At 44.9% G+C, this 16,383-nt stretch overlaps 2 protein-coding genes across 4 annotated transcripts in view; both read left to right on the forward strand.

The window, feature by feature from the left end:
- DAPK2 (death associated protein kinase 2) overlaps positions 1-16,383 on the forward strand; it is a 125,830-nt gene that overhangs the window by 26,480 nt on the left and 82,967 nt on the right. The gene's annotated exons all lie outside the window — the stretch shown is intronic.
- LOC118890410 (heterogeneous nuclear ribonucleoprotein A1-like) lies at positions 5,372-6,418 on the forward strand. Its single transcript, XM_036843250.1, is given in 1 exon segment — positions 5,372-6,418. A coding segment is annotated over 1 exon segment (966 nt). The 5' UTR covers positions 5,372-5,391; the 3' UTR covers positions 6,358-6,418.

Here is a 16,383-nt window from a genome sequence, read left to right on the forward strand (position 1 = left end):
ACAATAGGACCTGACCTTGTTATTTAGTGTCTGTCTCTTTTGACAGCTGCAGAGAGATCCTTCCAGAAAAGGTGGGCCAAGTGACACTGCTTTGTTGAAGCAAGTAAGGCCGTCCCATGACTGGGCTCCATAAAGCTTTGTCATACGAACAGATGAACGAGTGAATGAATGAATGAATTCTAGCAAGAGGCAAGAGAATCGATGAGGCCATGGGATCACCTGAATCATCACTGTAAGAGACCAGGGCAGTCTTGGGAAGACCCCTCCGTGAAACTGACCATCTTAGAGCAGCACTTGCCCAGTTTCCAGTCCTGATGAAATGGGTTCTGTCCCCCACTGCCACCCCAGCTCTTTCTCCATGTCGAAGCATTCAGCAAGACCGTGCAGCGAGAGCTGGTGTGGGAGTAAAGGCGTCCTGGCTTTGGTTCTGCAGCTGCATGTGCTTAGGCAAATCCTTTCCCTCCCCAGGGGATCTCGGTTTCCCATCTCTAATGTTTAAGTGGCTTCCAGCACTAGCCTCCTGTGACTTTATGATCATGTGAAGCATCCTTGCTGGGTCAGAGGCCACCTACTCCCCAGGGCAGGAGTCACCAAGGGCCGTGGCACAGTAAAGCCTCCGGTGCCACTGAGACTGCTGTTGCTGAGATTAGACAGGGATGCTTGGCATCGAGGCTGTGCCCAGGGCCTGTTTTAGCAACACGGCTAGTAAATATTGACTCCGTGGCACGAAAATGGAAAGCAGAGATGACTGTGTTAACTCACTCAAGGGGCAGAAGTTCACCAAGCCCTGATAAGACAAGACGTAGTTACGCAATCTGTGGGCGTATCATTGACAAATACGTTGTTTAGGGCTGGGGAGAGCTGAAAATAGGACAGGGGAACCTTCACGGCTGATCCACAGCTGCTGTCCCGTTGGCATAGGCTGGCCTGCTGGTTCATCGTTCATTTTTAAATGAATGGATACTTACATTCTTGAAGGATAGAGAAAAAAGACTGTAAGGAAATACACCAAAACATTCACTGTGACATTCTCTAGAGATGGTGAAATTGCCCGTAATTAAAACCTATTTTTCACACTGTCTGCAACAATCACATTACTTATAATCAGAAAAAGGTAATGTATTAGGAATAAAATACCCTTCTTTGAAGAGTCTGAAGGAACTTTTAGAATCTTCTAAGTACCTCAGATCTTTGCGTTTTGCCTACTGGACATTGTATGGTAACGTAGCTCTCAAAAAACGAGAAAAGTCCGTATGAGAGAAGGTACTCTTCAGAATAAACCCTGATCTAAGCGTGTTTATGTATTGATTTGTACCCATGAAAGCAGAATGTGGTGGGAAAAAATTCCAATCACTTGAGATAGCAGGATTTTTTTTTTTTTTCTATGTAAACAAACACTGCTTTGAGTGCTTTCTGTTTGCCAGCCCTGTATTGTACAATGACCAAGCCTGGCTTGGCCCAGAACTGGGCAGGTCTGAGCACAGGGCACTGTGGTAAGTGGTTCCAGTGGTTCTGGTAAGGTAGCAGGAGCCAGGTATGGAGGAGGGACTAGGCCTTAGAATTTGGAGGGCAGGGGTGGAAGTGCCATTATATTAATAATAATAATTATCACTGATTAAGCACCAACCATATGCCAGGAACCTTCCACATATTACTAATCCTTACAAAACTTTGTGTGATAGGCATTAGCTACCTTTTAGGGATGAAGAAAGCAAGGCTAGGAGAGTCACCTCCCAAAACTTCAGAGCCCATCAGCGGCAGGCTCTGGATTCAAACCCACATCTGCCTGACTGCAAAGCATTTGCTCGTCCCACCCTGCCAGGCTGCCTCTCGAGCAATTTAGGGTTTTACAGGAGAGCACAGACACCTGCAAAGGGAGCCTGAGCTAACAAGATGCATGCAGTCTCCATCCAGGACTGAGGGTCTTTGGAGGAAGACGCAGCCCCAAGCGTAAATCATCGGTGAGTAGCTACAGGTAGCATCCTTGTGTGCCAGCCCTGACCCCAGGACTGGGTCCATCTGCCCTCCTCGGCCCTGGGGCCACCCAGTGGGGCCGTTGGGGCCACAAGAACCATGGGACAGGTGAGCCTTCTTTGAGGTTCCTTCTGGCCAGTCCAAAGGGCCCTTCATCCTCATCATCGCTTGTGTGATGGGGGAGGTCATTTGTTGGGGGGCAGTTGGAGTTTGGGGCTGCACAGTCAGGGCCTGTGGAGGAGGAGAAATTGGTCTGTAGGCCTACTTTGTACTTGGTTAATTAAAACAACCAGTAAAAGAGTCTCATGGTGGTTTAGCTTTTTAGCTGGCTTGCTAGAGCTAATTTCTGAGTCTGACCAATCGCCTCTTTGGGCCCAAAGATCCTGTCCTCACAGCCCTTGGGACTGGCCAAGAGCCTCACTTCCTCGCCCAGCTCCTCTGGAAATCTTGCTACTGTAACCTACCTGGAGAATGCTTCGTCTGCCCCCTTCACCCGGGAAGGCTTGCCTTCTGAGAATGAATGCCTCAGAGTTGGAGTTCATGGGTTAAAGTTGGAGTTCATGGGTTAAAGTTGGTTTCCACTTATTTTGTTTTCTTAGGAGAAAGGATGTGAGTTTTGGGGGAGGGGCTGAATTGTGGTATGTGGTGTTTTTAAAAAACTATGTTTTTGGCCCAAGCAGCTGAGTTGATTGAAGCCCAGCAGCACCCGTTATGGAAATGGCTTATCTTGTGGTTCTCCAGAGTTGTGGCTAGAACATATTTGGTTTCCTGGCAAAACCATATAGGATTTTGAAATTTGATGGAGAAGGCTTCAAAGTTACCAAAATTGAAAAGAGCAGTGGCATCTGTATTCTCCTTCTGGCCCAGGAGTCTGGGTTTCTCTGAGGCTCACACCAATGTGAGTATCTGTTTTTTGACATAATAATGATAATTGTAATAATCACCTACATTTGTATAGAACTTTACAGTTTATGAAGAACATTCACATACATTATCTCATTCAATTCTTGTGGCTACATTTCTAGATAGGCAGGGACAATTAACTCTATTTTACAGAAGAGAAAATGAGGGCTCAGAGACGTTAAGTGACCTGGTCACACAGCTAGGAAGAGGCAGCATCAGAAGTTGAACCAAGGTTTTCTGACTCCAGACCAGGAAAGGCAGGGAGGTTTGCATCCAGTTTATGATGTGGACCTGCCATTGTGCTGGAATGCAGGCTCCCTGGGCACAGGGAGATGCAAGCAACCCAAGACTGTCCCGGGCCCAGCAGAGCCAGACTCTGTAGAAGATGAGACAACCTTCAAGGTGCAATTTGGGGCTTTGTGTAGGCTTTGCCCCTGTGGCCTTCTATGGCTGCTGTTTCTATTTGGTCTGTACAATTGCCCTGTGAGGCAGCAGGGTGCGTAGCTGCTGTTAGCCCCATTTTACAGATGAGAAAACTGACATTTCAAGAGGTTGGGTGACTCACTCAACACCATTTATTCTTTATTCACAAAACAAATATGTATTGCATCCCTATGGGAGGTACATAGGGGACTGAGGTCACAGCTAGTGACTGGTGAAGGAAGGATATGAAGGCGAGTAAGAAGAGGGAACACAGCAGGTACTCAGCAACTCTCTGCTGAGTGAGGGCCCTGGAGGACAGCCCCCAGGTTGTAGATCTCTTTGTATCCACCACAGCAATGAGGACAAGGCAGGCTCAGGCCAATGTTCCAGAAAAACTCTGTTAGTCGTGTAAATAATGGTGATGACAATTGCTATCATTTATTGTGCTCCTGTTGTGTAGCAGATCATAGGCATTTTACCTGCACTATTTCTAATTGTCCTAGTTACCCCACTTTACAGATGGGAAAACTGAGACTCAGAGAGGTCAATGACTTTATCCCAAGTCACCCTGGGATTAAAAGTCAGGTCTGTTTGACTCCAAAGCCAGCACACTTTCCCCTGAACTACTCTGCCTCTCTATGAAAATGAGCTGTGAGAAACTTGCTGGAGAAGGATGGTGCCTGTTACTTTTGGGAAACTCATGGATAAAGAGGGTAAGGTGTGGAGGGGCCTTGGGTGGGCAGACAGGACCACAGCCCTGGGTAGAGAATCTTTAAGAGGCTGTGAGCCCCGCTGGTGGCAGCTGTGCCTGATGGGAGAGCGGGACGGGGCAAGGTGGGGTAGGCATCCTCCTCATGGCTCCTCCATCCAGCTGGCTTGAAGTCCTCAGAAGCCAGAGGTTGTTTTGTCCCCCTCGGATACCCTGCTGGGAAGGTCCCACTGCCACAGGTCTTACGACCCTGTTACGCAAAGATGAGTGACATCTTTTCCCAGAACTCCTGAAACCCCCAGCCTGCTTCCCCATCCCTCTTCCCTACTGTATTAATTTCCTGGGGCTGCCATAATAAATTACCTCCAACCAGGTGATTTAAAACAACAGACATATATTCCCTCACAGATGTGGAGGCCAAAAGTCTGAAATCAAGGTGTTGATAGCGTCGGTTCCTTCTGGAGGCTGTGAGGGAGGATGGCTTCCTTGCCTTTCTCCTAGATTCTGGTGGCTTCTGCTCATCCTTGGCATTCCTCGGCTTGTAGATGCATCGCTCCAATCTCTCCCTCTGTCTTCACATCCCCTTCTCCCCCGTGTGCCTCTGTGCGTCCTCCTCTTCTGTCTGATCTCCCCCTGCCTCATTCTTTTTTTTTTTAATTTATTTAATTAATTTATTTATTTACTTTTGGCTGTGTTGGGTCTTCGTTGCTACACGCAGGCTTCTCATTGCAGTGGCTTCTCTTGTTGCAGAGCAAGGGCTCTAGGCGCATGGGCTTCGGTAGTTGTGGCTCACGGGCTCTAGAGCGCAGGCTCAGTCGTTGTGGCGCACGGGCCCAGCTGCTCCGCGGCATGTGGGATCTTCCCAGACCAGGGCTTGAACCCGTGTCCCCTGCATTGGCAGGCGGATTCTTAACCACTGCGCCACCAGGGAAGCCCCCTTTGCCTCATTCTTATAAGGACACCTGTTATTGGATTTAGGGCCCTCTCAGGTAATCCAGGGTGATCTCATCTCAAGATCCTAAGTACATGACATCCCCAAAGACCCCTTTTCCACAGAAGGTCACATTCACAGGTTCTGGGGATTAGGACATGGACATATCTTTTTTGAGGGGCCACTCTTTGACCTGTGACACCTGCCACCCCTTTTTCCTCCTGGAGCTGCCTGAGACCTCTGGGGTCAGTGCCATCACTGAAGGCTGGGCCCTGTGCCAATGCAGCTGCCATTCCTCCTCAAGCAGCCCCCTGAGCCTTATGGTCAAGTGGGTCTTGGTCCCCCGTGGACCAGCAGTGGGAGGACCCCGTATTAAGAGCTCATAGAGCCTTTCTGCCCATGGACGCCACTGAGTAAGCATTATTGACGTCTTCCTGCCTCCACTGCCGTCATGTCTAAGTCAGAGTCACCCAAAGAGCCCGAACAGCTGCGGAAGCTCTTCCTCGGAGGTTTGAGCTTTGAAACAACCGATGAGAGTCTGAGGAGCCATTCTGAGCAGTGGGGAGCGCTCACAGATTGTGTGGTAACGAGGGATCCGAACACCAAGCGCTCCAGAGGCTTCGGGTTTGTCACGTATGCCACTGTGGAGGAGGTGGATGTGGCCATGAATGCAGGGCCACACAAGGCGGATGGGAGAGTTGTAGAACCAAAGAGGGCCGTCTCAAGAGAAGATTCTCAAAGACCTGGTGCCCACTTAACTGTGAAAAAGATTTTTGTTGGTGGCATTAAAGGAGACACTGAAGAACATCACCTAAGAGATTATTTTGAACAGTACGGGAAAATTGAAGTGATTGAAATCATGACTGACCGAGGCAGTGGCAAAAAGAGAGGCTTTGCTTTTGTAACCTTTGATGACCATGACTCTGTAGACAAGATTGTCATTCCGAAATACCACACTGTGAATGGCCACAACTGTGAAGTAAGGAAAGCCCTATGGAAGCAAGAGATGGCTGGTGCTTCATCCAGCCAAAGAGGTCGAAGTGGTTCTGGAAACTTTGGTGGTGGTCACGGAGGTGGTTTTGGTGGGAGTGACAGCTTTGGTCGTGGAGGAGACTTCAGTGGTCGAGGTGGCTTTGGTGGCAGCCACGGTGGTGGTGGCTATGGTGGCAGTGGGGACGGCTATAATGGATTTGGTAATGATGGAAGCAATTTTGGAAGTGGTGGAAGCTACACTTGAAGTGGTGGCAGTTACAACAATCAATCTTCAAATTTTGGACCCATGAAAGGAGGAAACTTTGGAGGCAGAAGTTCTGGCCCCTATGGTGGTGGAGGCCCATACTTTGCCAAACCCCGAAACCAAGGTAGCGATGGTGGTTCCAGCAGCAGCAGTAGCTATGGCAGTGGCAGAAGGTTTTGATTACTGCCAGGGAGTAGTGTGCTACTACAGGCTTATCAACTCTTAAAAAACAAAATTCCAGTTCAAGCTCATGGCTAAAAGGAGCATCCTTATGAGGACCTTTATCTGAGCTACCATGCACTTCATTTTCACTGCCATGCAGTAGTCATTAGCTGCTGTGCAGCTTGAATTAATCATTCAATTTTGTGAATGGACTTTTTAAAGATAAAATGCATTTAACTTGGAAAAAAAAAAAAAAAAAAAGAGCTCATAGAGCCCTGGGGTTAGCTGCTTTTGAACTTCGGAGCGGTAATTCCCACCTGGGACGTGCTGTCCTTGTCCTGCGTGGCATAGGCAGGCGAGAGGGTGTCCTTGGCAGGGCAGGGCCCCATGGGTCAGCCAGGCTGTGGTCTCCTGCCAGACCGCAGCTGGCACAGGTCCCTGACCATGTGGTGCCCCCTCCTGCCGCCTCACCACCCTGCAGGGACCTGCTCTGCTCTTCTGCCCACATCGCCTCATCCTTTCCTGCCCACCTCCTCTTAGGACGCTTCCTTTCTCCATGCCTTTGCTTGTCTGGTAATTTCTCTCTCCTTCCTCAAAGGTGGCACATCTTGTTTTTATTTAATGGTATTGACTTTCTGAGGGATCAGATCTGTTTTTTCAGTTAGACGTCAGCTCCCCCGTGGTACCTTGCCTGTGGTCTTTGGTAAATATTCAGTACCTATTGGTAAATACCATTGGCTGCTCACCTGGCGTAGGAAAGTGTTTTGGGCTCCTGGCCTCGCCCAGGACCTGAAATCTCCTTCAGAGACCTGAGAGCTATTGGGACAATCACACAGTGTTCAACCTGAAAGGGACCTTCGAGAGTATTTAATAATCCAACACGGGTTTTCCAGAAGAAGAAATGAAAACCCAGGAGGGGATGATTTGTTCCTAAATTATCTGGTGGCTTTGAACAAGTCACTCACTTCCTGTGTTTTCATTTCTTCCTCTGGAAACCAGAGTGTTGGACTGTTAAGTACTCTCAAAGCTCCCTTTTAGGTTGAACATTGGATGATTGTCCCAACAGCCCTCAGGTCTCTGAAGGATGGTGTGTGATACGGCAGGAAGTTTTTCCCCATGCCTGAGGGAGGGTCGGAGATACTCACTCCTCCACCTCTGCCCGCAGCACGGCTGTCTCCTCAGGTAGTACTAGAACACCAGACTGCAGGATGGATCACACTTTTCTCTGTAAGCAGTCTTGGAGATAACCCCACTTCCCAAGGGTCAGGTGCTCTGGGATGCGGGAAGGCCATCTTGGAGCCCTTGGTTAGAGGAAAATGAAGTAAATGAACACGTGACCGGAGTCACTGCACCTCCAGGGAGGACTCAGGCAGCCAAGCCTCCGGCTCAGAACCCTGGCTGGAAGGTCTTTCTTTCTGGCAAAGCTGCCAGTCACACCCAAAGAAGGCTGGGATTTGTTAAGTGCAATGACTAATTAGTCCTGAGGCGGGAGATCTCTACCCGCTCACGATGGTATCATGATTTATTCATGTGAGGTTGGAACACTTACAGGGACTGGACCTTTGTTTCCTGTGGCTTCCATGTCATGTGCAGCCAACTGTATTTTTCCAGAATGGATTATTTCTCAAACCTAGCTTGCTTTCCCAGTTGCCGCCAGGAAACTTATAACTCTGGTCACTCAACAGCGCCCCCCTTCCTGGGTCTGCAGTCGTTTTGGAAGGAATGCATCCTTATCTGGGCCTCAGTTCCTTTCCTAGCAATGCAGGCGCTGGGCTAGCTGCTGTCTCAAGGCCTTCCAGCCCTTAGGTTCTTTACTTTTTCTTGCCCCTTTTCCCAGCGGACACTTCTGTTTTCGTAAGGGATATGCTTCCATAGAGCTGCTGCAAGGAAATCAGAGACATCTCAGCTGCTGGGAAGCCCTATGCCTGGTTTCACGTTTCTTCCCAATTACTAAGTCTTAAAGGCACCTAGTGTCCTTTAAGCTGCCAGTTTCTGCCTTTCAAGATCACACAGACTCACTTAATGGCTAAAATCTCAGTAAGGAAGAACAAGGAAGAACAAGGTCTCAGCCCTGAGGCAGAGTTAAGGCGGGCTCACTCCACTCTGTATTCCCTCAGAATGAAGGGTAGGACCTGTCTCACTCCGCAGGACGTTTGCAGTGTCACTGTGACTGCTTCCTGCACTCTGGCCGTGGAAGTGATTTGGCTCCTCAGTGATTTGGTTGCCACCTTGTGGATCGTCTGGGGGTAGGGGTGGCAGGGGCCTCAGGCCTTATAGGGTCTAAAAATGGTTTTGCTTCCGTGCTTTCTTTTTGTCTGTTTGCCATTATGATGACACCGGAGATATAATTTATATCCTGTTTTCCCCAATTACACTGCACTGTAAACACTGCCCTCTCATTTCCTTGGGGAATATATTTATCGGCCAGGTGACATGATCAGGTTAACTTTAATAGTTGAAAAAGAAAACTAGTGGATAAAAAAAAAAATCAAATAGTGCACTGAAAAGTTTCCTCCCCCATCCTCCTGAATCTTTCTAGCCCCAGGCCTCAGAAGGGACCATTATTAAGTTTCCATATATCCTTCCAGAAACTGTCTGTGCATACACAGCCATACATATGCACGCTCTGTATTTTTTTAAATGTAGATTGGATCAGACTGTACATGTAGATGGGATCAGGATGTTGTTCTGCAATTTGATTTTTTAATCTTGTGCATTTTCCCAGATCCGTGTGTGTGTGTGTGAGATGTTCCTTTTAACAGCTGCATAGACCAACTGTGGATGGACCATAATGAATTTAACCGGTGACACTGAGGTTGTTACTACAATGCGCATCCTTGTATATACATCTGCATACCTCATTTACTCACCTTCTATCTGCCAAGTATGGTTCTAGACACTGAGGATTCTGCAGTAAAAAAGACAAACTCCAGTGCCACACTCATACCAGTATAATTGTTAGATAAATTCTGGAAAGTGGAATTCACATTTAATGAATGCACGTAAGCCATGTAGAATATTTTGTCGAATGTTTGATGAGTGTTTGAATTTTTGGCTGCCTGAAACTTTCTCCCTTACACTTGCCCCCGACCACGGTATCAGTACCCTCTCCTCAGCCTCCCAGTGGTTAAAGGGCCATTTACTGAGGCTTCAGGAAGGTCACTACAGCAGTGCTGGGTGATGACAGTAACATGTGTTTGCTGACACTTTTCTTTCTTAACTGACGTATAGTTGATTTATAGTACTATATTAGTTTCAGGTGTATAACATAGTGATTCAATATTTTTTAGATTATACTCAATTTAAAGTTATTATAAATATTGGCTATATTCCCTGTGCTGTACAATATATTCTTGTAGCTTATTTCTTTTATACATAGTAGTTTGTACCTCTTAATCCCCTATTCCTATTTTATCCCTTCTCCCTTCCCTCTCCTCAGTGGTGACCACTAGTTTGTTCTCTATGTCTGTGAGTCTCTTTCTGTTTCGTTATATTCACTTGTTTGTTTTATTTTTTAGATTCCATATATAAGTGATAGCATACAATATTTGTCTTTCTCTGTCTGACTTATTTCACTAAGCATTAATACCCTCCAAGTCCATCCATGTTTTTGCAAATGGCAAAATTCCATTTTTTTTTGTATTTTATTTTATTTTATTGAAGTATAGTTGACTTACAATGTTGTGTTAGTTTCTGGTGTGCAGCAAAATGATTCAGTTATATATATGTGTGTGTGTATATATATATTCTTTTTCAAATTCTTTTCCATTATAGTTTATTACAGGATATTGAATATAGTTCCTTGTGCTATGCAGTAGAACCTTCTTGTTTATCTATTTTATATATAGTAGTTTGTATATCTGTTAATTCCAAACTCCTAATTTATCCCTCCCCACCTTCCCCTTTGGTAACCATAAATTTGTTTTCTATGTCTGTAAGTTTGTTTCTGTTTTGTAAATAAGTTCCTTTGTATCATTTTTTTAGATTCCACATATAAGTGATATCATATGATATTTGTATTTCTCTGTCTGACTTCAATTAATATGATAATCTCTAGGTCCATCCATGTTGCTGCAAATGGTATTATTTCATTCTTTTTTATGGCTGAGTAATATTCCATTGTATATATATACCACATCTTCTTTATCTGTTCATCTGTCAACGGACACATAGGTTGCTTCTATGTATTGGCTATTATAAATAACGCTGCTATGAACTTTGGGGTGCATGTAACTTTTCGAATTAGTGTTTCTGTTTTCATTGTATATATACCTAGGAGTAGAATTGCTGGATCTGTAGTTCTGTTTTTAGTTTTTTGAAGACCCTCCATACTGTTCTCCATAGTGGCCGCACCAGTTTACATTCCCACCAACAGTATATGAGCGTTCCCTTTTCTCCACATCCTCACCAACATTTGTTATTTATAGACTTTTTGATGCTAGTCATTCTGACAGGTGTGAGGTGATATCTCACTGTGGCTTTGATTTGCATTTCTTTGGTGATTAGCAGTGTTGAGCATCTTTTCATTTACCTGTTGGCCAACTGAAAAATGTCTATTCAGGCCTTTTGCCAATTTTTAATAGGTGTATATATATATATATAGAGAGAGAGAGAGAGAGAGAGTTGTATGAGCTTTTTATGTATTTTGGATGTTAACTCCTTATCAGTCAAATCATTTGCAAGTATTTTCTCCCATTCCGTAGGCTGTCTTTTTGTTTTGTTGATGGTTACCTTTGCTGTGAAAAAGGCTGGCACTTTTAAGTTCCTTGAGGTACAGCTTTGCCATGTGTCCTCACAATTGCGTGAGGAAGTCAGAGTGGCTGGTTTGCACTTTACAGAAGGAACTGGGGCACAGAGAGGTAAGACTGAGCTAAGGTTGATGAAGGGAGTCCTAGCTCCCAACAAAGCTGGCTGGTAGCAAGGCTGGGATGAGGACTCAGGAAGAGGGACTCTGCTTCCTGGGACTACTTCAAGGAGTGCTCAGAGTTCCTGCCATTTAAATGAAAGCATTTTACAAACAACCCAATCAAAAAATGGGCAGAAGACCTAAATAGACATTTCTCTAAGGAAGACATACAAATGACCAAGAGGCACATGAAAAGATGCTCAACATCACTAATTATTAGAGAAATGCAAATCAAGACTACAATGAGGTATCACCTGACACCAGTCAGAATATCCATCATCAAAAAATCTACAGACAACAAATGCTGGAGATGGTGTGGAGAAAAGGGAACCCTCTTGCACTGTTGGTGGGAATGTAAATTGATACAGCCACTATGGAGAACAGTATGGAGATGCTTTAAAAAACTAAAGATAGAATTACCATGTGACCCAGCAATCCCACTCCTGGGCATATACCCAGAGAAAACCATAATTCAAAGAGACACATGCACCCCAATGTTCATTGCAGCACTGTTTACAATAGCCAGGACATGGAAGCAACCTAAATGTCCATTGACAGACGAATGGATAAAGAAGATGTGGTACATATATACAATGGAATATTACTCAGCCATAAAAAGGAACGAAATTGGGTCATTTCTAGAGACGTGGATGGACCTAGAGATTGTCATACAACGTGAAGTAAGTCAGAAAGAGAAAAACAAATATCGTATATTAATGCATATATGTGGAATCTAGAAAAATGGTACAGATGAACCTGTTTGCAAGGTAGAAATAGAGACACAGATGTAGAGAACAAACGTATGGACACCAAGGGGGTAAAGCCGGGGGGTGGTGGGATGAATTGGGAGATTGGGATTGACATATATGCACTAATATGTATAAAATAGATAAATAATAAGAACCTGCTGTATTTAAAAAAATTAAATTTTAAAAAAATGCAAGCGTTTTAAAGCTGGAAGATGAAGTTAGTGTTTTTCTTTTCACTTCGTTCTAAAGGGCTTGCATTTCATGAATTCACTTAGAGCTGCTCTGTGCAATGCAGTAGCCAGCGGCCACGTGGGACTACTTAAGTTTAAATGTAAAGTAATTAAAATTAAATAAAGTTACAATAGGTTGCTCAGTCATGGTAGCCACCTTTCAAGTGCTCAGGATTCACATGTGGCTAGTGGCTACTGCATTGGACAGTGCTCACTGGATATTTCCATCATCCACAGCCCTGACTTCAAGTGTCCATAAGGCTGTAATGTTATTTTTCTCCTAAACACTTGAATGTTTGTAGGTGGAATTTTTGAGATCATCTTCACTCTCTAACTTTACAGGTAGGGAAAAGGGGGTGCACAGATGGGAGGTGACTAGCTGCCCATGGTCACACAGCTGAGGGTGCAAAGCTATAATTAGAACCAGACCTCCTCCTATGTTTCTTCCACTTCAACCTGCCTCATTTATCCTGAGGACACTTTCTTTTCTTTTTTTTTTTAACTGGGGTATAGTTGTTTTACAATGTTGTGTTAGTTTCTACGGTACAGCGAAATGGAGTTCCCTGTGCTATACAGCAGGTTTTCACTAGTTATCTATTTTATACATATTAGAGACCTCCTGTAGGAGATTAGAATGATTAAAGTACAAACTGAAAATAAAGATGATTGAGAAGGCAGGCAGGCGGAGCCTCTGCCTGAAGGTGGCCTCTGTGGTTAGGAGTGATGAGAAACCACTGGTTTAAGACTGAGAGCCAAGTGGGGAACATTGTCATACTGAAAGGGTCAAGAATGCCTGTACCCCATGACTCATAGATTTTATCCTCCACTCAACCTCTGGCTCCTGAAAACTGTAGTTAGGAAGATGAGCAGAGAGTACTAAGCAGTTGATAACTGTTGTTAGTACTAGTAGTAATACTAATAACACAACAGTTGTCAACTGCTTAGTACTCTGCCAATTTTCCTAACTACACTTTTTAATTTTGGTGGTGGTGGTAGTAGTAGTAGTAGTAGTAGTAGTAGTAGTAGTAGTAGTAGTAGTAGTAGTAGTAGTAGTAGTAGTAGTAGTAGTAGTAGTAGTAGTAGTAGTAAACAGGAAGACACGAGTTAAAAATTATGTCCATAGGCAGTCCTTAAAGGTGGAGGGAACTTTCTGGTATACCAAGATAATACTCTTGTGTGTTTATGCTAGTGATTCTCAAATGTTAGTGGATATTGGAGTTCCCCTAGAGGGCTTGTTAAACCATAGATGTTGGACCCCATCCCCAGCGTTTTGATTCAGGAAATCTGGGGTAGGGCCTGAGAATTTGCATTTCTAACAAGTTCCCAGATGATGCTTATGCTGCTGGTTTGGGGGGCATACTTTGAAAAGCACTGGTCTATACCTTTAGGTGCTAAAGAGAACTCAGCTTAATTTTCAGTGGCACAGATGTACATTTCTAACCCCCTTTTACAGACCCTCCTACCTATGCCCCAACCGTGCCCCACCTAGAACCAGCCTCTGTACCACTCGGAAAACAGTTTTGTCATTACTAACCATGTCTGTGTTTCAGATTTTCAGACCTAACCACCAGTAAGTCTTGAGCTTCTACAATGTGCCGGTTTTACAGTGGGTGTGGTGGGTCACACTGATGAAGTGTAAGATATTGCCCTGCCCTTAAGAAGATTAATCTAGTTTGAGGGTGAGAAAAGCACAAACACTGGAAAGAAAAGGGTACAAAGAGATAACTGTCTTTTTGTGTACTCAACTTTGTAAGCTGACACATTCAGAGGCGAGGATCCCTGGGGGTTGGCATGGTCAGGGAAGCTTCCAGGAGGAGTTAGAACTTGAACTTAAGCAGAGGTAGGATTTGAGTAGGCAGAAGGTATCTCAGAATAGGCAAACGGGCAAACAGGAGAAGCCCCGAGGTGGGAATGTGTGTGTTGGGTTGTCCCTGCTGGGAAGCCAGAGTACAAGGGCCCTGGGACCTGGCCAAGGCGCCCAGCCTTGACGGGAAGGGAAGACAGGTCTTGAGCAGAAGAGAATGTGATGATATAAGTGTTTCAGGAAGATGGACTCGGGGATGTGTGGGGTCGACTGGGAATGTAGGTGGAGGACTGTGGGTACGAATGCTGACCAGGAGGTTGTGCTAAGTGTGTTCATCTGTAAAAGCCTAGCTCTAGAGGGGGGGTGGGTATGAAGAGAGTCTAGTCAATTTCATTCACAAAATATGTACTGCAGCCCTACAGGGGGTCCAGCATTGTATTAGGTACCTGGGGGTACAAGGATGGGTGATTACAGGCTCTGCTGGAGGATCTCACAGTTTAGTGAGGAAGAGGAATATACAAAGAGAGAATTTCAGTAAAATGTGCTGAATGCTATGATGGAGGTGTGCACCAGAGGTGGAAACAGAGGAAAGCCTCATGTCCAGGACACAAAGAACATTTCTTTTTTTTTTTTGAATTTTATTTTACTTATTTTTATACAGCAGGTTCCTTTTTTAAAATTTTTTGTAATGTTTCATTTTATTTTATTCTATTTATTTATTTTTGGCTGCGTTGAGTTTTTGTTGCTGCGCACGGGCTTTCTTCTAGTTGCGGTGAGCAGGGGCTGCTCTTTGTTGTGGTGCGTGGACTTCTCACTGCGGTGGCTTCTCTTGTTGCGGAGCATGGGCTCTAGGTGTGCAGGCTTCAGTAGTTGTGGCACTTGGGCTCAGTAGTTGTGGCTCGCAGGCTTAGTTGCTCCGCGGCATGTGGGATCTTCCCGGACCAGGGCTCGAACCCATGTCCCCTGCATTGGCAGGTGGATTCTTAACCACTGTGCCACCAGGGATGCCCCAGCAGGTTCTCATTAGTTATCTATTTTATACATATTAGTGTATATATGTCAATTCCAATCTCCCAATTCATCCCACCACCACCACCTCTCACTGCTTTCCCCCCTTGGTGTCCATACGTTTGAAGAACATTTCTAAGGAAAGATCAGGAGTGACAATAAATTCTGGCCGACTTTCCTGTGCTCCTTTTGACAAAGAGGAGGTCTTACGTTTGCAGACTAAGAAGAGGTTCCTGCCCTTTCCTCGCCGTTGCCTGTCATGTTCTTGGTGACCCTGTAGCCCAGTGACGTGTGGTAGAAACTGCTGACCAACCCCCCTCCCAGTTCACCCCTGATTGGATAATTACAGTTGTTGATGAAAAAGTAATCAGTGGATCTAAGAAAGAAATGGAAAATTTTATTTGAGCCAGATTGAGGATTATAACCTGGGAAGAGCATCTCAGAAAGCTCTAAGAACTCTTGCACCCATTAGAAATCAAAATACAGTTACATAAGTTTTTTGAGACAGAGAGCTGTACATCAGTGACGTATTATTGACAGTTCACACAATCCAGATCTAAGTGTCAGTGTGGCCCCTTATAAGATCAAGAAGGAATGTTATCTTTTAAGGAGTTGTCTTGTTGCTGGGAGAATGTTGCTCTTTATGGTTGAGCAGGTATTCCTGTTGATGGGGGAGGTTTGGTCAATGCATAATGCGGATACACACTGCACACTAGAGGGGAGAGAGGGGCCAAAGGGCAGAGAAAATTTTTTATGCTTAAAGTTTTCTTGTCTTGCCATAAAATATGAATTTTATTTCACACAGTGTTCTGCTGCGCTGGTTGGGGGTGTCCATTCGAGTGTTTATTTTCTCTCTCTCTCTCTTCTACTGTTAAACAACACAGGAAGTTTTGAAAGGGAGGTTTTCACTTAACTATTCATCATCCTAGCACATTTTTGCCTCTGTGTTCTCTATTATTTTTTGGCCACACAAGTGTGTTTAAACAAAATGAAAACTGTAATCAAACTGTACGTATACCATCTGCGTATGTTCCCGTATCATTATTTTATAAACATGTCCCACCTGATTCTCCTGTTTATCATCTTAATGTTTGTGTCATCTTCCATTGCAACCGGAACAGCTAATTACCACCCAGTTCCTTAGTGGAAGATTTTTAGCTTGTTTCCAGCTTTTCCTTGTCTATGGAGCTGTGCTCTCTCTTTTGAAGTCTCTCCATTGGCTACATTCCCAAAGAACCCTGCACTTGGACTCAGAATAATCTGATTTTAAGTTCCAGATCTGTGGCTAGTTAGCTGTGTGGCTTCAACTCCCTGAGGCTCAACTTTCTGCTCTGTGATAATACTGAC

Source organism: Balaenoptera musculus, chromosome 2, assembly GCF_009873245.2.
Source record: "Balaenoptera musculus isolate JJ_BM4_2016_0621 chromosome 2, mBalMus1.pri.v3, whole genome shotgun sequence".
Taxonomy (NCBI): Eukaryota; Metazoa; Chordata; class Mammalia; order Artiodactyla; family Balaenopteridae; genus Balaenoptera; species Balaenoptera musculus.